At 48.7% G+C, this 23,160-nt stretch overlaps 1 protein-coding gene across 1 annotated transcript; it reads right to left on the reverse strand.

Annotated features, from left to right (window-relative positions):
* Positions 1–538: 538 nt before the first annotated feature.
* SLC35D3 (solute carrier family 35 member D3) lies at positions 539–20,078 on the reverse strand. Its single transcript, XM_032972752.2, has 3 exons — positions 17,086–20,078; positions 8,509–8,983; positions 539–4,276 (listed from the first exon to the last, which is right to left on the reverse strand). Exons 2-3 carry the CDS (start codon positions 8,951–8,953, stop codon positions 3,426–3,428), a joined length of 1,296 nt encoding a protein of 431 aa, XP_032828643.2. The 5' UTR covers positions 8,954–8,983; positions 17,086–20,078; the 3' UTR covers positions 539–3,425.
* Between the last annotated feature and the right edge of the window lie 3,082 nt (positions 20,079–23,160).

Genomic DNA, 23,160 nt, shown 5'->3' on the forward strand with positions numbered 1-23,160 from the left:
GCTCCAGCAAAGAGATGCATGCAATAACAAAGACACGTGGTATTGCCGACATTATCGTAAGACAACTGAAAATCGAAATCCGAAATGTTGTAATCTGTAAGTGATGTAGCCAACAGCAATAATGCATTAACTCGCTTGCTAAACTGCTGTCTTGAGTACAAAATCACATTGTTCCAGAGAAGTTGAAAGGTGTACATTATTTTATGTTCAAAGCCAAACTCCAAACTAAACGTGCATTGCAATATTCATTGATTCTTCAACTGTCTTGTTCAACAGCTAAAACAATTCTTGAACAGGGCAGGCTTCTCTTCAGCGTGCTTGGCAAGGCGAATGATCCTTGCAAGGACGTTTCCCGAAATACCGAGAAGGGAGATGCCCCTGTAGTTGTTACAGTCTGTGCGATCCCCCTTCTTCAAGAGGGGGGTACCACCTGGGCATCCCTTCCAATCCTGCAGAACCCGCCAAGTGGTCCATGTCAGAACACTGAGTCAAAGACATTGAGAATCTGCATTCAAATCCAGGCAATCCAGGCAACATGTTTAGAATCCAGGCAACACGTTTATTTAGAAAACGAAAGCAATCCAACGCAGACATTTATTTGCGGTGGAGAAGAGTTCTTTGAAAATGAGATGAGATGGCCCGGTGGGTCAGAGGTCAGAGTACTGAAGCAGCAATGCTGAGATTCTCGGTTAAAATCCATGCATCCACCAGTGATTATCCAGACGGTGGTGGCTATGCACGTGGCCTGTAAGCCAGCACTGTCGAGGCGAGGATTGGTGGATCACACAAATGCTGCGAAACTCCCTTCCCGTGGCCATCGAGGGGGTACCGTCCCCTGGCTTGCCAGGGGACGGTAGTACGGTCGAAATGTGGACGGAACGTCTCTATGGGATACAGTGTGCCCCCCTCGTACCCTTCGGTTTTCTCCAGGTGCTCCGGTTTCCCCCCCACATGTAAACACTCATTAATTGAATTTCGATTTAAAGCTTTCGTGACTGCAGAGATTCATATTCTTGGTTCTTTCGGTTAAGTCACGTAGAAGGGAAATAATAAAATAATACGAATTAAATAATAAAATAATAAATATCTATTTTAAGCTTTCGTGACTGCAGGGATTCATCTTCGTGGAAATAAAATAATACAAATAAAACATAATAAAATAAAATTATCACGACGTTTCGGCCACAACACAAGTAGCCTTCCTCAGGTGCAGAAACAGAACTGTCGGGAAGACAGCGCTAAAGAACCAAGAAGAAAAATAAAATAATAAATAATACCATTTTTGTTTTATTTGCATTCTTTTATTATTTCCCTTCTACGTGACTTTAACGAAAGAACCAAGAATACTCATTAATTGGCCGATAACACCTTTGTATGTAGAGGACCGCAGAGCATGGGCAATCCTTGGCACCGGCTCATTGCATGGCTGCCTTCCTGTTTGCCCGTGGCTAATCCTCGCGCCCCTGAGTCGGTCTCTCTCTACGAGAGTAAGTGAATGCTGTGCACATTTGAAATTCGTATTCTTATCATCATGATTATTATTATCATTACTGAACTGGATTCTCAGTTTAGTGATGAGAGTAGATGGTCTCCGCTTGGTCACCAATGATGCGGAAAAATAAAACCGTTCTCATTCAATTTGGCTTTTAATCTCATTCGGCACATCTCAGTTATTGAGGACTGTAAGATATACAGTGCAATTGCCAGCCAAATGAACAATCCTCGATAAGAGGGCATTCGAGAAGATGCAGCATGGCCTCATGCGGATCAATGGCAATTGAAGGGACCGAAGAGATTTTTTTTCCTGTAAAGTCATCCTCTACTGGACATCTGTGAAAAAGAGCTTTATAGCTCACCGGATTTTGCCGTTAAAATCAATATTCTGATTCTGATTGCATGGAGCGTTGGCTGACCCAGGGGCGATGTTGTGACGCTGCTTCCAGTGAGAGTTTCAAGTGGAAAATGCCTCCTCTCTGGGCAAGACACCCATTCTAAAATGGGATTCTAATTGGCAAGAACAAGCCAAAAACCCCACCCAGAAAAGGACCCCATGCAAGGATAATGCGTAAATTGCGGTGGAATGTCAGATGAACGTGTGTACCGAATTATCCAACATAATTGCTTTAACCAATCTGATTTTGTACGCCCATATAATTGTCCTGGGAATAATCGAACGCATTCAAAGTTACAATACAACAAATCTGTTTCCAGAATACCAAAGCACTCAAATGTATCGCATTAACATGCATTGAGATCATTCAAAAGAGTTCAAGGTCAAAAAGGCAGCTTTAAAATCCTCCGCAGGCAGGATATCATATCTGTGACATGCATAGACCCAGCACCACTGTCACAAGTGAAATGCCGCGTGTCAGCGAGCATTCGGAATTCTTAAAAAGACCACCGACAGCAAAGGGCAGCCGCTGGCCATCTGAGTGACCCCGCAGAGTCAATTCATTCGGCGGCAGACGCACAGAGGCAACAGCGTAGGCAAGACTTAGCGAGCAACCAAAGGAAGGCACGCACTTAAGAATAAGTAGAAGCCGGTTAAGTTTGATCTTCCGTGACATTTGATTTATTAACGGGCGAAAGTCACTGGCGTGCGTAGCATCAGCTTCCCGGTGGGGCCTCACCACGCCGCCACGCTGACGGCTGGAGGTGTCTGTTCTCGAATTCATTCGTCGCGGGCGGAGGTTCGCGGCAAGCCGCTCGCGACGCACCGCGATCGTGTGCCGCACAACGGAGCTAACGGTGGTTTCGCTTCGAACGAGAGGAGGCGCTGGGGAAAAGACGACAACAAAAAATCGTGCAAAAGGGCCGTACGGTGATCGTCCATGCTTGGTCAGTCAGAGGCAGGCTGATAATAAAATAAAACAAGCACAACGGTCAGGGCTGAAGTTCAGCAGGTCACCTCCTTCCCTTCTGCCGGTGGGGGTGAGCGCTTGAAGGATGGGAATCCCTGGAAAACATTCCACGAGAAATAAAGCCCTTGACCCACGACTATTTTGTACAAACTGTGTGTATGTTGAACCTATTTCGCACCGCTGCACGTAGCCAATCGGTGGTGCGAGGGAAGGACAAGAAACGCAGACAACGTCCCAATAAAAAGGCGTCACCTTCTGGAGGGTCGGTGGGCACTGTGCACATGCTCAAACTGCTAGCTCGGTGAGCCCTGAACACGTGTCGCCATTCGTTTTTGAGCTACAACAACAACCACCACCACCACCACTCGTTGGCACAATATCACAACCTGAGCTCAATTGCTTTTTTTTAAAAGGCATCAAAGTCATCAAGGTATCTTTATAACGCCACAAGGTCAGCGATGGTCACAACCCCACGATGGTCAAAACGACCCCCCCCCCACCTCCCACCTCCCTTGCGATGTTTTAAATATCCACGGGGAAAGGGCTCAACTAATATTGCGGGGCTCATTTTAGAGTTTCGTGATTTTGAAATCGTTTTACTTTCAGCAACCTCCACACGGCGAGGAATCTGCTCATGTTCTGCTCGGCGCCATCATCTCTAGCGGCGGCACCACCACCACCACCGCCGCTGTCATCAGCAACGCCAGCTCCGGCGCTTTCACCGCCACCACCGCCGCCGCCGTCGTCCACTTTGTCACCACTCGGCCACTCCATGGCCACCCCGGCCTGTCCCTCGGTAACGTGTTTGCCACCGCCGCCACTGCCGCCGCTCCCGTCCTCCTCTTGCCCCCCTCCTCCTCCTGCTCCCTGCGGCGACAGCGCCATCGACAGCGGCGCCTCCTCCAGCTCGTCGTAGTCCCTGCGCTCGCGCGTCTCCCAATACTTGGCGACGCAGTAGAAGATCGAGCCGACCGTGTTGAGCGCCAGCCCCGAGAGGAAGAGCACCGACGGCGGCTCGGCGGCCGGGTCGCGCAGCACCAGCATCCCCACCGAGATGGTGAGCACGCTCTTGACAACCCCGACGAAGCTCGTGGTGACGGCCGAGTTAAACGCCGTGCAGGCCACGGTGGTGAGGCCGAGGAGGGCGGCCAGCGCCGCGCTGCCGAGGAAGGCCGCCACGACGGCGCCGTCGTGCCACCCGGGGAAGGCCCACACGTGGATGGCTTCCTGGCTGGCCAGCGAGTAGGCCAGCAGGAGGGGCGAGGCGCTGATGGATATCGCGTACTGGGCGGCGAGCGGGCCGCCCAAGTTGTCGGTGCACGTGCGCTGGATGAGCACCAGGAAGACGCCGTGGACGAGCACCGCGAGCACGCCCGTCGCGTAGGCCACGGGGTCGCTCGTCACGTCCCCGATGCCTGCGATAGCCGCGGGGGCAGCAGAGTGTTAGTGTTGCGTTGTGTCGGGTTGCCAGCATATGTAGGATGGACAACAACGTGCGGAAGACCTAACAGAGGATGGGCTTGACCACGACACCGAGAGAGATGTGGCACTACTTGAGCATATTGGCACCAGACAGGGGAAAATGGAAACAAATGATGAAATGTGCAGTGGGCACGTACTAGGGGGCTATCTGCCCATTGATCGTCATGAGGGTTGCCAACTCTAACTGAAACAATTCAGGGAAATTTTTACTGTCATTATAATAAATTTTCTTGAAATATCCTGTTATTAAAACCTCCCGCATTGCTTTCAAGAGTCGCCACCGGTCGATCGATGCCAATTCCGGTAGAGATTCCCGGCCGATCCAGGAGGGTTGGCAACCGTGGTATGGTTACGGTGATCATCGTGCCCATGATTAAGCGTGGAAGCTTTGCGGGTGCCCAATTCCCGACAGTCGCCCCGAAGCCAGCGGGCAACTTTTGAACCATTTTGCTGAGACCGTGAATACAATGTTTGGTAATGCAATTACTAAGGGCGGTACATGCGTGGAAACATTCAGACGGGGTAGCCCTTCGCCGTAAATTCACGCCGTCGATATCCGAGCGTGGCATTCCGGGGGCTTTTGCCACCGACCACCACCACCACCACCGTGCATTCACGTGCCCAGGACTCTTATCAATTGGCTCGTGAGCCACATAATTGAGTCCATTTGCAGTCTCCATCGAGCACGGAGCGCGCTATCGGCACAGCTGTCCTTAATCATTCGGCCGCATTTCACCGAAGCGACAGGAAATGAAACGGCATTAAAAGGCGCCTTCAATATTGACGGAGCCATTGTGGGACCACAATTGGCAGCTGCTGGCGAATGAATGACGAGCGGAGCGTGAAGAGATCGTGACTCGACTCGTCCATGCCTGACACTTTAAATTAACCTCCTATTACCCACAATTCCTCGCACGGAGGGCGTGCAAATGAGACGGTGAATCAGGGGACACCCTTTTCACTCCTGGCCGCGTCGACGATTTCTCCACCCCACCTCATCGACCCTTCGGCGACCACGGGTGGTGAAACGGCGGCACCGTGCGACGGTCTTATGAAACCGGGGAAGGAGCGATGAGTTGGGCAGGTGATTCAGGTTGTTGCACGTGCATGCAAAAAAGTGTTTGTTTTGCTGGTGCCAGTGTTAAACACCGATGTGCTCTTTAAGAGTGCCAACAGAAGCAAAATGAATATGGGGTTAAGGGTGCAGCCCTGAAATTGCTCACCCACACCGCTGGAGGGAGCGCTTGAGAAGCCCCTCTAAGAGAATATTTGGCCGACCCTTGCGTCCTGGCCTGAGGTCTTGGAAGAGGTGGGAGCACCCACACTTTGCCCCACCACGTGCGATCTGCAGATCGACTCACTGTGGCATACCCATTTATACCATAATGGGTGGACAGAGGCACTAACTATTTAACTTTTGTGTTTACCAGGTAAGGTCCACTGAGCTATATAGCCACAATGATAGCTCACCAAAGTGGCTTATCACGTGGAAATGTTTAGCAGCCAAATACTCTAAACGCGTGACGTTGTTTCGAAATGTGGAGCGGAAAACCGGAGGACCCGGAGAAAAATCCATACGATCATGGGGAGAACATGCAAACTCCAGGGTCGGAATCTAACCCACTACCTCTTGTATACCAGGCGAGGGAGTTAACATCTCATAGCCACCGCGGTACCCCAGATGGTGGTAAGGGGGTGGGGCATCTCAGAAACTTTCCCATTGTTTCAGCCGCTATGCCCGGAGGTCAAACTGAACCGGTGACCTCTGCATGAAAAGTGCAGCGTGCTGCTAACAATTACACCACTGTGGTAGCATCCATATACATTCGGGGAGAAGGGAGGGGGGGGGAGATGCCAAAATTGATTCATCATCATCGTAATCATCATATTCACCGTAATCATCGCATCATAAAAACGCCTCTCACGGGCCGGTATTATATAATGTAATAAAATGCAAAGGAGTGTGGTGAAGAATCGAGTGTGAAAGGCACAGCCAACAGCGGCGAAATTGAAAAACCCAATTACCCATGAAGGCACTGGCAGCCCGTGCTCTGTTTCCCATCTCCCAGTATTCATTCCTTGGTGCTCACGGTGCAGAGTCATTCATCCGCCTGTCACCTTTTGTTTATTCGGCGCCGGCCTTCCCTTCAGCGATATCCAAACGTGGTGTAACGCGGGCGCTTTTCACTGAACTCTTATTAAATGAACAGAAGTGTCCCTTTGGCTGCGCAGATAAGCCACCTTTTGGCATTGCTCCCGTTTCTTTAACAGCCAACGCTTTCTGCAAAGACGAGAGAGCCCGTCGCGATGTGATCAATGCGTTCAGGAGTGCCGCTCACAAACGGCACGAAGGCGCACGACTCCCATCATACCTTGCGCCCGTGTAATGTGAATACCGCATTGCATGCATGTGCAAATTCACGTCCAATGCTCTAAACTCGTTGATGACCGTGCTGTTACTGTACTATAGTGTATCTTTATTGTACCGCTGTCTATTGGGTCGAATTTCAAACTGTTTCCTTTGGTAGCCTAAATAATAATCTGGCCACATGTTGAGTTCTTCCACGTTGGTGGCTTAGGCAAGGCTGGGAGCATTGTGCATGCAATGTGGTGGTCGCATGACATGCGTGCTACTAGGCATGATTGGAGTGTGTGTCTTCCTGCTGTTTGTGAACATCACTTGTGTGATGTTAAATATAAATACTAATATCTGATGGCACTGATCTGCTTCTGCTACTTGGTGGAAATTCCACACTTCTACGACAGGGACAAGTATTTTCATCGGACAAAGGAAGGGTTCCCCGTTGTGTATTGGCCATGGTGATTGTTAGACAGTGCTTCAGCACTGGCTGGTCAGTGCGGGTTGGTGAAAGGATTATCCCAAAATTAAATTGCATGGCCCCCGATACTTTTACACACTTATCCATTCACTTTGATATGAGATTATTTGCCACATGACAGTGAAAGAGATATTGCCAAATACCAAATTCAACATGTGCATCCATCAGTGAGCAGGCAGGGACCGTCAACCCGCTTCTCCTTGTGGATCTGGCTTCTTCCAGGGTGGCTTCCCAGATTCGAACTCAGAATGTCAGCCGGTGCTTGCTCAGCGCTCTGATGAATGGGCCACTTCCAAATAACTATGCAGCGTGCAGTAAACCACTGTAGTCAAGATTCATTTTGGGTTCCGTAGCATGCATTGTGAGACAAATATTTATGCAAACAAACATTACACTCAACGCACCGGCTAGCCATTTATTTTCCCCAGATATGTCCATTATCTTAAAAAATGCGAATTGATGCAACACGCTAAAAATAGCGTCATTGTTGCCGTTGTGTTTTTAGATGCATCATTATTTTCATTCCGAGTGTGTTTTTGTTTTGCCTCACCACATAATTAAATTTCAAGTGTTTAGCATGTTTAATGTGTGAGATTAATAACGGGAGCACCTTTAAGCATCTGAATGGGCAACTAATCTTCTTTGAATGGATTTGTGCTTCAGTAAAAAAACCCATGAAAATCCATAATGGTAAAAGTCAGAGCAATTGTGAGCAGGCTGTAAGAGTAATGAACTGTGAAGAGAGACAGCCCCAGAGCCAAGCCATATTCCAGTGGGCCTTGCTTCATCGAAAGCAATCACTGCCACGGAGTGCCCAGCCATCCTTGCAGTCATTCCAGCTCCATCTTTGGCCGCCTATAAGGGAGGATCACGCAGTGTTTGACATTATTTTGGTTTCACCATATTGCGGATCATCGTCCATCTGCTGTCTTCTTCCCCAAGGGTCGATAGGTGGTGTGCAGCACCTCCATCTCCTCCACCAATGTTGCTGTTTTGTAGGGATGTGTTCCAGAATTTCAGTTGAATCCAAAAGTTCATAAAAATTGGGCCTATATATGTAATGAACAATGCAGTTAGGATGAGTTCCAAATTTTTAGCTTTCAATCCAGATTTTCAAGGACAATTTCAGATCTTTTTGGAGGATTTTGGGATCATTTACATTTGGTCACAATGTAACGAGCCAACAAAAACGTAGTTGAGGATTCATCCGAAAACGTGACGTCACGGCATCTCTCAGTGCCCGTCGACGGACACGGCCATCCATCCCCCGCCCGCCCGCCCGCACGCGCCGCCAGCCCCCGGCTCGGCGTGGACCCACCGCGTACCTGCGAGCACGGCGCCGGCCGTCGTGACGACGACCGACGCGACGACTCCCAGCGTGGGTCGCCCGCCGCGCAGCAGCGCCGCGCCCAGCGCCAGCGTGACGAGCGGCAGGCAGCGCTTGAAGACGACGTACGTGGGCAGCGAGAGGCCGCGCAGCGAGAGCAGCGTCAGCGTGGAGTGCAGCACCGAGAGCAGCGTCGCCGGCGCGAAGGCGCGCGCCGGCGACGCGCCGAACGGCGGCAGCGTGACGAGGCCGCAGCGGCGCAACGACTCGAGCGTCAGGGCGGAGAGGAGGGAGCTGGAGAGCTGCAGGAGGGTGAGGTACGGGAAGCGCAGGGTCGACAGCAGCACCTTGAGCAGGAGGTTGAGCGACGCCGAGGTGAGGCCGTGGGCCACGGCCGTGAGCACCCCTCGAGCGCGCCGCCCGCGGACGCACTCGAAGGCCATGCCGGCACGGAGGTCGCCGGAGGTCGGAGCCTGGGGTGGGCGCAGTGGGGGCGGGGCAGTTCGAAAGAGGTGCCGCTACGCGTAGAGAAAATATGTTGGTGTTGTAATCGTTACGCACGTTGGCCAATAGCAGTTACGTTCTATAATACGTCAGGGAATTCTTACTTAGATTGTCGCAGCAGTGCCATCCAGCACGCTGGCACCGCTGACAACCTGGCTTCGAATCCGGGCAGCCACCTGTGATTAAAACACCTTCTCAAGTGTTTATAATCTGAGCCTGGCCGCCAATTCGTTTACACACACACACAAAACTATCACGTTAAATTTGGTTCTGCACTTAATTTGGCAACCTTTCAACTCTAAGAATCAGTTTGGCCATCGCGTGACAACGTACTCTCAGTGGCAGAGTGGGTTGGAAAGTGCTGCCCCCTACTGCGAGGACCAGAGGTCACTTGGAGCAATCTCAGATGTAGTTTGGTCATATCCATCTCCGTGGGCCATATTCTCCAACACGAAGGTTTGCACCGCTCTGCGAGAGATCTCAATATAAACGTTGTCTCATGGCGCAACACGGAAAGCACAACCGGGGTAGAATTGGGGGAATTTCTTTTTCTTCACGAGTTTAACTTTTTATGGGAACTCAACAGTTTCCATCCTCTGGAGAGATTGGCTCATGCCATGGGATTGAGGAATTTGCGCCACTGGTTCACATATTGACTTGATCACTACTCAGCAAATCATTGGGACTCGGATGCACTCTGAAATTACTTCGAAACAATAAACGTTCATCTCAGAGACTCAGCTGTCAATGAATCGATTTAGTTTTTTTTCATTTAGAAATTGGGAAAAAAGCCATGTCCTATTTAAATCCATGTCCTATTTCAATCCATTACAAAAAAAGAATAATTTAAATGAGGCTTCACAAACAAATATCAGCAACAACCATGGATAGTTGTGTTTTGCTATGAGCAAGGTTGCCATCAGTGAGCTCGTGCATGGCGCTGGAGGAGACATTCACCTGATGACGTAAACATTTGGAACATCACCGAGCCTCTGTCCGAGGTGTCAAAAATGAATGGGCGGTGTTCATCTATCCCCCTTGAATGGAGAATGTAAATATTTGAATGTGAAGGTATCAAGATGAGATCATGATCCGTTATTAGTGCCGTGAAGAATGATGTCGGGACGCATGCGTCGGGTGGTGGCAGGGGGGGTGCAGGGGGAGGGGGGCTGCCGTTGAATGATCAATGGCTCGAGTGCAATTGGGTTCACATGAATAAAGGTCGACGAATGTGAATAATGACAATCACGTTGCGGTGAGCCAGTGTGTGTGCGTGTGCATTGGTAAAATGGGGATAATAAATGGGGAGCGGTGGAGCAGCGGTCAGCGAGCTGCGCTACGAACCCGGCGACCCGAGTTGAATTCACGCTCACAGACAACACCAGTGACGATTATCTGAACCGGTAATGCCTCCCCCCGCCCGCCAATGGAGAGACAAAGGCGGCCGGGCGTGGTGTTGGCCACCCACCCCCTTGTGTGCCGTGCCGGCCTTCGTAGGCGCTCGCTAACAGCACTTGCCCCAACAGTCTGCTCAAGGCTATACGGGGGACCTTTGTCGTTTTATTTGCGGTGGTGTAAACTCTCTGCGGCATCATTAATATGCATTTGCAGCTACGTTAAGCCGCTTCAGACTAACCGTGTAAATTTATTTATTTTTTAATTCTGACTTAATGAGGCTTTCCGGTGGCCCCTGAAATGCACATTCACGCTGAACAAACTTTCAACGTACTTTGGCATGTTGAAAATTGCCTGATGTATAGAGATTTTTGTTTTCTTTTGAACGGAGATACATATGAGTCACACCGTGAGTTGCCTGGAGCGTCCACGTTTCGTCTTGCATGCAGGCTGACGAGCCGAAGTGTTTTATTTCCGAATAAATCACCAACCCATCAGCTAATTGCAAGGCTTCCTTTTAAGCACACAGCGGGCAAATGGCACGGGCCGTATTTATCAATAGTGGCATACTCGTAATTACATTAACCTACGTAAGGACATTCACGTGCAATTTCTTAGCAACGGTGTAGCTCCTTGCCACAAATAAACACAACGGTGTGAACAGGAATCGAATTTTCTGCAAGCTATTTATAATAAAACTGTTTAAATCCACGGGTTTATTTGGAGAGAAAAAAAATACAGCTCAGAAATGTCTTACTTCAACATAGCAAGATAATACTGGTAGGAACGAAGTTGTAAACTGAGTGTACCAGCCTGCAATAGATGAATGTGTCCGTCCGTCCGTCCCCTTTCAATACTTTAACGAAGTGAAATCTCGTGCTGTTGGGTGTAAAATCAGCAATAGACAGCGCAGAGACTTGATATGTCTTATTGCACCCAACATTTGGAAGTAACAATGTCATAAAATTGCGCAAAATTCCAATGTTCCTACCAGCCCACCCTGCAGGGACCAGTTTTTGAAGCCAATTGTGAATCCCAATTACCCTGAATGTGCCAAATCTTATCAAGATTTAGAAGGCGAAGTAAGGTTGACCCTGGATTGTTCTTGGATGGGTCATCACCGGTGCAGTCAAAGGCGCCGTGAGCGGTGGTGGAGAGGGCAGGAGCCACATCTTCAACTGCTTCACCTTCACCAACCCGACCAGAGTGGTGAAGTATGGTCAAAATACTCCCCTACGCCCGTAGGGAGGCCCTCATTCAGCGGTGGAATGAACGTGAACAACACGAACAATCACACTTGTATCGAAGTCGATCAATATTGAGCCGACAGGCAGTCAGGGATGGTTTTGATTTAAGCTGCCGTGGAACAGACGTCGCTTTAGTAAGTTTCGTCACGTAAACAGAACGTGGCCAATTCGTCACTAGTACAGCACACCGGTTGTGTGTTGGAGAGCCAAGCCACAACATTTACAATCTGAGTACGACGTTTCGCCATTAATTGCAACTAGCTTCATCAGGCAACAGCTTCATCCGGCTGTATATATTATGGATGATATCGGTCGCCAAAGCCGACGTGTTAAACATACGTCGCTTGTCTGCATCGCGATAGCATTTGCCCGCGAATCCCACGTTTGGATGCCGCACATGGTTGGTTACCGCATCCTCGGTACACAAACCGGGGGGACACATCACGCGAAGAAGGGCATCATCTCACGACACCGGGAGAGGGGAGAACGACGTGTGAATACATCGCCGTGAGTGGCGTGTTATTACGTAACTGACTAATAATGTCTCTGTTGATATTCCCCGGGGGAAGGATTTACAGATTTCCCAGAACATGAGCTATAACTGAAGAGTAAATATACGAGCAGAACTCCATTCTAACTCGCCACAGGTAAATGATGAAAGGTTTTTGTCCTTGGGCGTATCGGCTTACTGAATCAATATTAGCAGCATATTAGCAAGCGAACAGACGTTGTCACCGGTTTCGACCTTCTGGTTCTCATCAGCAGAAATCAGGCTTACAAAAGAAATGCTGCCAGGGTGGTTAGAGGGCGATGACGCCCGTGTGTTGATCCCTTTGCCAGCTTGGCCATTTAGCGTCCCGCAAGTGAACTCTAAAAGAGCCCCCTACCAGTGCCGGATTATCCTCGTGGCAAAAGCAGCTACAAATGTGGCTACGGGCCCCGCACTTTCAAGGGCCCTGCGCTAAATGCTTTTAAGCGATCAATTCCGGTTCAGTGATTCTGCACTTGCTCTATTACTATAGTACTAAACCGCCTTCAACTTTTATGAACGACTGGGTGTTTAAGGTTAGAGATTTGTCGTATTATCTGGCTGTATATAAAAATGAAAAAATACAGTTACTTTAGTATGCAAGTAAACAAATGTGTGTGTTTAATATTTACGTTTTTTTTTATTTAGGGCCCCTTTATAACATATGCTACAGGCCACGCACTAGCTTCATCCGGCACTGACCCCTACGTAGCCTTCTTCTCTTTCTCTATGGCTCTTCCTCTCACACTCTCTCTCCTTCCTTTCTCTGCATCTCTTTTCCTGCCTGATATCGCACATCTCGGCTCTTTTGAGTCGACCTATGGGAGGCCCATGACCGGTTCAGATAATCGTCACTGGTGTTTGCCGTGAGCAGGAATCGAACTCGGGTAACCGGGTCAGTAGTGCAGTGCGCTAACTGCTGCACCACCGTTCCCCGGTGGCGGTGCTCACCGGGCCCCTTTCGCCGCCTCGTCCAAGATGAAGCGGATATAAATGTATTTATTTTTGTAACTATAATTTGTTTAACCCTTCTCTCTTTGTTCGTAGATATAGGCGTGTACAAAAGTAGAGAGGGGGGTAAAGAGAGCGTAGCCAAAGGGCGGCGCTCGGCATGGGCAAACTGAGCTTAGGGTATCTGGAAAGACGAAGGGTATCCCAAGATTAATGAATATATAGAATAATAATAAGGGGGTAATCAAACGTAGAAAATTGAAAAAGAGGAGACGAGCGTGTAGATTATTAGCATAGCAGGAAAGCGGTTTCGCCGATGAAAATCTGTAAAGTACGGAAAGACCCGCCGACCCATCGCAACAGAATGGTAGGCGCACAGAGGGTAGGCGCACAGGGGCAATGCGAGGAGGCACGGTGGTGGAGTCATCCACGCCCTCTGCTACTGCTCTCAAGCTGGGCTGGAGGTGGCCAGGACCAGCGTCTCTCTGCATGCGCCGTTGTGGGTGGCGATGCCATCCAAGATGATGCCAGAAGGGGCACACGCTGCAAAAGCATGATTTACATTTTTTAAATGTTTAATAGATTTTCCTTGGGGTTTTTTTTTTGTTCACGCATACAGCGCATTGGTTCCATCGTATGCCATTTTCACTGAGTAATCTAATACGTTTCACTTAAGTTATACAGTACATTCTGGATTATGGTGGCTAATTGTTCCCAGTAGTGCAACGTTAGGACGTTAGCCAACGGTGGCCTAACGTTGGGCCCAACGTTGGCGCGATCGCTGGGTTTCCGCAGAGGATGAAACGGCAGTGAATATTCTGCAGGAGTGTAAAGTGTGTTGCGTTTTAAAGCGACCGAATAGCTGAAACTTGTCACAGATATAGTCGAGTCCACACTTTTAACTGGTAAAAAGGAAGAAGAAAAAAAACGGAAATCAACCGTTTATAATTTGAGCCCCCTAGAAATATATTGTCCGGAGGCTGATTTATTAGACTCAGGGGGCAGGGTCAACCTAAGGTTTCACATTGGTGGAGATCTCACACGAAGCATCAGCGTCGGAGTATGACGCTGAAGTTAAAAGAAGGCGGGACTAGTCTGCTTTACCTCTTATTCCACCAGTCGCATCACGCAGTGGATACACGGACATTTCTCAGACCACCAAACAAATGCTTCCAATCGCTATGCGCCACGATGTATCCGCAGGAGCGATGGATTTCGCACCGGGATATTATTATTTTTTTACGTTGACATTTCTGACGGGCCGCATTGTTATACAACGTCCCCGCTTCACAGTCTTCCAAACGTAGTGGCCACCACACAAGTTGAATTCGACTGCGGCAAAGCTCTGATTACTCCCCTGCTCTCGCCAGGGCTGTGTGCACGAGGGGATATTCATTCGCAGCGCTTGTTAGGCGATGCGTTACGGGTCTAGCCCTGTATAGACGTCCAAGCGCTCGGCTACTCGGCGTACAAAATAGTTGTCCGTCGTAAAATATTTGCTCATTAAGCAATCTGCCTCGGCTAACTTTCATCGATGAAACTTAATTAAATAAATTGGATGTAGGTACATTGTACTGGGTGTTCCTGATGTCTTGTGACCACCAATGAATTGACCACTTAAAAAAAAAAGTACGTTTAAGAGGATTACATTTGGGGGGGGGGGGGGGGTTACAAGACATCTGGACCACCGTGTACAATCTCTTTCAATCGGCTAGATGGATCAGAAATACGAACGCCTGCCGAGTGAGATGCATGCTGGGAGTTTCACCGAGACCGAAAATGTAATGAATGGATCAGGGGACAAAGACACATTTTAGACATCGTCATGATGGCAAGGCTAGACGTCGTGGCGTGGTAACGACGTTATCAGCTCAGGCGGTGCGGCACTCGGTCAGGTGGGGCCTCAATGTTTGATTCGTCTCGCACGCTCGTACCCAGGCTGCTGTTCTACACCGCGGCTCCTCTTGCCTCGCCACATCGCTGCGCTCACGGTCTCGGACATTCATCGCTGTAGGGTGCGCTCCGTCTTCGCAGAATGCAGCCGCTCCAGCTCCGTGGTATCTCTTTGCGATGTTACGTTACCGTTATAGTGACATTAAAATAAAAGACGTAAATTTAAACCGCGTTTTAAATAAGTGTTGATGTCCTTTGACACCGTTGTCGATGACAGATCTCATCGTGGTTGCCAAGGGGGCCCCAACTCGTGGCTTTGGCCACCAGTGGGGGAGGGGGAAAGGCACCCCCTGCCCTCCCCCTGCCTGCCCCCCTCTGCCCCCATGCTCGTCACGCCACTGGCTAGACGGGACGAGGGTGGAGACTGGTCACGGAATGGCAGCCAATGGAGGGAGTGCATCCGAGGGGAGCGCCACTGCGGAGACGGAGCGAGTAGATCGTCAATCAGTCCGTGTACTGTTGCGAGATGCGATCGTGACAGCACTGGACCACGAGGGGTCGTGACGGCATGGGGAAAGTCTTCATCCAACAGTGGATGGACAATGGACATTGAAATATCACGAAAGCAATGAACTCAATTAAAGTCGCAATAATGTTCAGATGTATTTATAGTACTTTGACGATGGGTGGGTGTGTTATCATTCTTGCAAAGTCTCTTCATATTTGAACACAGTGTAGAGAGACAGAGTTGCAGGAATGAAGAGTGTGGAATGCCCTGTATGTGCAAGATTGGCAAAAAAAAGTGCGTGTGATGAGATGGTTTAACCACATCGTTTGAGTTCCTGCCCAGAGGGAACATACGTGATCAGTGTTGATTTACGTGTGCATCGGTGCTGGACCACCCCTTGACCATCAGGATGGTGAAGTATGACCAGATTGTCACGTTGACATCGCGATGTTGTTTACACGCGCCAAGGTTGGCGAATAAAGATCCTCACCGGTGACTTTTCATCACTGAATTCAACGTCACAATAATTACGCGCGACATTATGAAAATACAGTATACAAAACGCACCACGATTCATGGAACCAAGGCCGTAATAATATATTTTGGGGGGGACACATCCCCACCAATATTCAAATATACTCAAAATCCCCCCCCCCCCCCAATATATTGCTATAAACAATATTGTAAAATAATAATTGCTATGCTATGTAAATAAAAACAACAATTTGCTAAACCTTGGCCACAATATCTGGACTTCATATAACAATGCATAGATTTCTGTTTTTTTATTGTGGTCATGGTTGTACTTTATTAATCCCTAATCTCTGCCATTACATACAATGAAACAAGAAAAGATAAAAAAAGGAAAAACAGTGCAATGTAATACAATACACTCTTAGACATTGTTGTAAAAAATAAAATATAAGTCCATCCCATGTGTTAGTGAATTTTTTAATATTTTAGGCAGAAAATTTAGATATTTTTTTCTGGGGGGGGGGGGGTGGGGGGCCTAGACCCCCTGGAAGATTTGGTCCCCCCCAATGTTGACTCCACGGCTACAGCCTTGCATGGAACCATACAGTTATATTCCAAGCAACTTTAAAAATAACCTGTATTTATATTTTTTCAATACTGTAGGTCAAAAACACATAAAGGTGAAACATACAGATATTTCATTGAAACAAAATCAAAAGTACCAAATCTAAACCAATTTCATTCAGGGCTTTTGCCCTAAAACTGTGCACGTATCTTGAAAAATTATGAATAAGAGACTTCTCCTTATCAACAGCGGAAACATCACCGCTCAAGGCTAGACGTGTGGATTAATGCCGCAGTCATTCAAATCTGCGGCGTTATCAAAAAATTAGGTATCATATCGGTAATTCAAATTAATACAGTGAGGTACCATTCACTGGTGGTGAACGCGGAGTCCTGAATAGAGCAGAAGATAGACAGTGGCAAGATATGCAGTACCGAATATAATATCGCACGCTTTAACAAATACCACGCCGTTTCAAGAGCGAGAGAGCGAGAGAGAGATGACTTTACCTCGAGTGGAGACTGCAGCGAAATGTGCACTGCGATGATTCCACTGCTTCGCTCTTCCTCTGCCCTCTCGGACTTCTCGCTCTGATGTGCGGTTCGTATTTCTTTTTTTTACGGAAGCCAATTTGATTTCATCGTCTCAATGGCCGTACGATCCATTCCAACTCATCTTGTGAGTGCTGTAGCCTGGTGCCGTCCGCTGCTGCATGCCACACGCTCTGCGTTAATGCCCTGGGAGGAGGAGTAGGAGGTGGTGGTGAACCCGTGAGATACTCTTCTCTTCCAAAGCTTTAACCATTCTCGCGACGAGCGTACTACTGAACGTATCCAGCGAACGTACTCCTGAACGTATTCCTGAACGTACCCACTGAACGCTACACCTCCTGGGCGCCACGAGATTATCGGTGCAAAAAATAAATATCTAAGAAAATTTTATATATTCCCCCCCTGGCATTTTATGATGCAATTACTTAACGTATTTCAAACAAATTGGTCGAACCCGATGTCTGTAGCACGAACATGCAGCTGCCATGGATGTGGGACGTGTATTTCTCAATGAATGAGTGGTCATCGAGTTAATGAATGCCGCATTTATAGAGGAAAGAAAACCAAACTCGGGGTGTGGCCTATAGACGCCCCCCCCCCCCTACTCAAAGATGCTTGCCAAACTAATTACCCCTAAAGCTTGCAGAGCGCTTCGCGGCCCGCTCGCCTAATCCGTCTCTATCTCGCTCATTGTTGCCGTTGTCACGGCACGGTGGAGGAGCTCTTCTCTGGCACACGTGCGGGGGACCACCCCGACCCGCGTTCTGTGCGTCGGCAACGAGCGTTGGGGCAGGAGGACTCCCACAACCGCTCAGTGGCGTGTCGCAGTCGATGAGATGTCAGCCACGTGGGGAATTGGTGCGGATGGCTTGTAAAAAGAGGAATGGGGTGCTGTCGTGCCACTCGCTCTCTGAGTTTGTACCCACCGGGCCAATGCACCACAGTCCACGAGGTGAGGGATACTTCGGGGTCAACGAGTATATCTTTCTGAATCTGAAGCTTTCGTGACTGCAGGAATCCATACTCTTTGGTTCTTTCGGTAAAGTCACGTAGGTATAAAATAACATAAATCACGACGTTTCGGGCGCAACACAAGCGTCCATCATCAGGTGGGAAAGCATGGTCTGCTGCTGAGGCAGACTGTTATATCTTTATTTAGCTTTGCTCAGGTCTACGGAAGGCATGTCTGAGATGACGAGACGAGATTTAGAAAAACAAAACATTTGTCACAAAGCGTAGTGATTTTGCACAATAATTCAACTCTCGCAGGAAGACTTCATGAGATTCTTGTGATTGCGTTCCATGAACTTCCTGCTTCAGATGTTCGGCCAATCGTAATTTTTGCGGTATTATTTTTTTCCATTGGTTGTGTACTCCCCGGAGTCGCTGGAGAAAATCCGTGCCCCTGAAACCCACTTGCTGCGCTGCCCCATCAAGACATACAATTTTGTTACCTGCGGGGCATTAACTTCTGCGCGAATGTCTGTCAACCTGGGAGCCGAGAGGGAGGCAGAGAGAGGAACGATTCGCTTCCATTCCCGAGGAGGTGCAGAACAATGCACAACCTTACGGCCATCTCACGGAGAATGTCATTGCCCCGCGCGGCCAGCACTGTAAGCCAGTAGTTTCACCCGGCCGATGGCAATCACTTCCCTGATTGGGGGGGGGAGATTCGTTACATTTGTCATGCGTTTATCGCGCCTGTAATTTCAGCCTCGGCACGGCGGCTGCGTTAATCGATTAAACGCGCCACCGGCGTTGTCGACAGCCCGTTGCATTGTGCTGTAAATATCCCAATTTCTAACGCGATGCCCTCTGTGCGCGAAGGAAGAGACACCCCCGATCCAAACAAAGGAGCGACATTGCCGTGATGCTGGCAACGCGGGGCAATTGGATGATGCGCGACTCCAGCAGCCTCACGCCCCTTGCATGCGCGTCCACGTGAGCCACCCACCCGCCCACGGTGCCCGTCGACGTGACGTGACGGACGTCCACAACTTCCCAACTCGGCTTTTTGATCAGAAGAATCACCCCGTTTGTCAAAGCGCCTCTCTGTGTGTGTGCGCGTGTCGAACTTCTTTCGCGCCGTACGTAGCCAAACGCGCCTCTCATCGTGAGTCTCGACGCACTGTACAAGACAGTAGCAGCAGACACTGGGCACGTGAAACTGAAAAGTGGAAAACGGTCAAATAAAAAAAGCTAAACAGCCATTTGCTGAATTGGCTAAAAAGTTGAATAAACTGAAGTGTACAGATACGGTTTAAGGCGAGTGTGTTTAAGAAAAAAATGGCCACAGACTCAGAGATCTTGAGATCCCGCAGGTGAGTGTGGGAGGCTGCCTTCGATCGAAGCTTCTATGACCTGGGAAGGCAGAGAGGATCTGCATCCCCCACCATATCTTAGATGCCTTGAGGGGACATGTGAGTGGAGCAAGTCTCTAATGGGGTAAAGGTAGTTATTTTGAGTTGGTGGTCTAGACAAGGCTGAGAGCATGGCACATGCAATGGAGCAGTTACACGACATGCATCGCAAGGCATTATGGGCGTCGTGCCTTCCCGCCTTTGTTCGCTGTTATTTCTAAACTTCAATACGAGTCACGATTTGGTCGACTTGAGTTCCAAGATGTGCCATTTGTTTTGCATCGCTCGCAGATAAGGATCATCATCGTAGAGTGACATCCAAAAGGATGTCACTCTACATTTCACACTCCTCGCAAAATTCCTGGAAAGAGTATTTTTTTCTCTGCTCTCTCCAAAATCATAATTCTCTCCGCAACCTACACGACCCAGTTCAATCCAGCTCCTATCATGGACATTCAGGTGAAATGGGGCCGTCCATAAATGACGTCACGCACCTGGGGGGGGGGGGGTCAGACATTTGTGACGATGTGTGACGAGGGGGGTTTGAGACATGTGACGTCACACAAAAATGCGCAACTTTAAACAAATATAGAATTGTTATAACAACAACACTAATTGTTATAACACTCCTACAACATCAGAGTGCAGCGCCACATTAAATACGCACTACAATGACAATAGTTTAAAGCGATTCGAAGCATGTTTTATTTTCAAAATGGAAATATGGTTTTGGGGGGGGGGCAGAGCTTTGTGGCACCGACGCTTTACCCCAAACCCGTCACCGACTGGGGTGGAACCCCTTCACAACGCCGGGTGTTTCCAGTGTGCCGAGGATGGTCATTAAAAAAAAACACACATTTTAGATTTGAGACCGTCAGTGTGTACTCTTTGGTTCTATTGGGTAAAGTCACGTAGGTAAATTTACCTACGTGACTTTACCCAATAGAACCAAAGAGTATGGATCCTTGCAGTCACGAAAGCTTTAAATCTAGAACCGTCAGTGTGCCCAAAGCGCAAAGCACTCCACCAGTGGGGAGCGACGTGGAGGCGGGCTCACTGTAGCAGCAAGCTTTGCGCCGGCAAACACGAACGTTCAATTTCCCATTGACATTCACTGTGACGCGAGCACGAGCCGAGGATGCGCCTGTCGCACGATTAGCTCCGAAATGAAATGTTTAAGCCGCTCTGATAAACGCTCTTAATCTCTCACAGGTTCAAGCGCTGTGTGTCACGGCGTGTTGGCCAGAAGCTCCGACACTCCCCGAGTCAACGGAGTTGCTTCGACAGCTGTGCAGTGGCCAAAACAAAGGGAAGTGGCGGAGCGGTGGCGCAGTGGTTTAGTGTACAGTGCCGTGCAATGAGCCCGGCGACACGAGTTCAATTCCTTGACCAGTGGGCGATTGACATCTAAACCGGTGCTGGGTTCCCGGCACACGTGGCAGAAGCGGTGGCGCGCAGTGAGTTGGCTCACTACGCGCCGACAGCCACGGTGAGAAGTGTGGTCCAACAACCCCTAAGACCCACAACGGCGCGGGGAGACATTGATCCACCAGCGGATGGACAAAGGGCTGTAGAGTTGTAGGGCTATCTTGTGGTAGCGTAAACAACAGTTCAATACTTTGCTTTGTTATTCATGTCCAAATCATTGTCCATCTCTTGGCATGCCGGGGCATTCGCAAGTACACCGCGTGTCCTCAAGAATTTTAAATATAACATTTACATATAAAGCTCGGAGGAATAAGACTAGTTGTGCTGTCTAAACCAAAAAAAAGCGCCACTTTTTTTTCAAAATTCGCTTGCTGTGGTTTTCACACCTGATGATGATTGCTTGTGTTGCAGTCGAAACGTCGTGAGAATTTTATTTTTTATATATATTTTTTTATTGTTTCCCTTCTACGTGACTTTACCTAAAGAACCAAGAATATCTGTCTAAACCAGTTTGATAAATATTCAGCTGCCGTCGATTTGACTGTTACGTGCCACCAAAATTAATTAAGGAATCTGCAATTTATTTTTGAGGTGGGGGGAGGAGAGGGCAATTCTGAAAGTGTCATCGCGAAAAATTCGAGAAGCCACCACGAATCATTATTGCGGAATCTGAACGAGACGGCGCACAATTTAACGCTCTCTTCCTCCCCTCCGGGAGATCCGACCGCCACTCGGCCCCCGTCGCGATGGGAACGCGTAGCCGCGCCTCAACCCAAATGCCAATTTAAATTATCGGGCAGGAAGCGCAACGTTTGCTGTTCAGAGAATGAACCTCGTCACGCACCCACGAACACTATGAGATTTCCAGTACATTTAACGCACCGAATGCCAAGACTGAAGCCGCATTTAGTATTGCGGACCAGCGACTGCCTACCTGCTCATGCCACTGCTGGATTATCCTAGCAGCAAAAGTAGCTTCTATGTAGTAGCTACGGGCCCCGCACGTTCAAGGGCCCCGCGCTAAATGCTTTCAAGCTATCAATTCCGGTTCAGTGATTCTGCACTTGTTCTATAACTATAGTACTATATTGCCTTCAACTTTTATGAACGACTGGGTAAATTAAGGTTAGCGATATGTCGTATTATCTGGCTGTATAGAAAATAAAAAAAATACAATTACTTTACTACGCATATAAAAAAGAGTATGTTTTAATATGTTTTTAGGGCCCCTTTATAACATATGCTACAGGCCCCGCACCAGCTTAATCCGGCACTGGCTCAATTCCACTGGTGGCACAAAGGGTAACTTGGCCGACCCTTCCACACTGACCAAATATGACATGTCCGATTTTATCTCCTGGAGTGCGGCAGATGAAACAGTGGTGCAAGTTTATTAAAAAAAAAACTCCGCCTGTCCACCCAGAAGTATGAATGGGTACACGAGTTAGTCGATACAAAAATGTGTGGTCAGGTCAGGTTGGAATACTCCCACATGTCCAAGATGTGTGTCCAGCATGGACAGAGTAGGCTCAATACCCTACAGAGAGGCTCTCTGGAGCTCCTGATAACAGAGGCCCTACTACCAGCGCTAGCGTGAGTATACGCTCGGAGGGGCTACACCTAATAACTGGGAGATTTTCTCACCAGTGTCGGCCTCATGGTCGAAGTGGAAAGCCAGCCAGCCAGACTCCAAAGCCCATGGAATTATTTTGTCTGCTTAACTATGGTAGCCATGGTCTGGGCCCAGCTGAAGATTACGGGATATATCACGGATGGATTCTTTGACAATGCAAATGGGAAAGGCACACATTGACATCTAGGCCGATTTCTGCTGCTGTACATTCCAAGAGACTTGTTTATGTACTGCATGTAAATCATGCACCTGATCTAATCCGATCTTGGAAAGCGAAGCAGAGTGAAGCCTGGGTAGTTCTTGGATAAGCGACCGCCATGTACAACAGGTTAAAGAGGTTGTAGGACTGCCTAATGGACAGCAGAGGGCAGTGAAACGAATTTAATTGTAACATACTTCTATGCTCCATGCTTCCACCAAACTACACCAACCTGTGTGAGGATGTAGTGGGAAGGCCCCGTCTAGCAGTCGATTGAAAAATGACTGACTATGCCATGTGCATATATTAAAAGGTGGCAGAGTGGTCAGCGCACTGGCATATGAAGTCAGTTCAATTTCCAGCCACGATTAACATCAGTGGCGAGCTTTGTCTTGTTATCTGAACTGGTCCAG

This window comes from Petromyzon marinus, chromosome 49 (assembly GCF_048934315.1).
Source record: "Petromyzon marinus isolate PM22_M1 ecotype Great Lakes invasive population chromosome 49, UKy_Petmar_22M1.pri1.0, whole genome shotgun sequence".
Classification (NCBI taxonomy): Eukaryota; Metazoa; Chordata; class Hyperoartia; order Petromyzontiformes; family Petromyzontidae; genus Petromyzon; species Petromyzon marinus.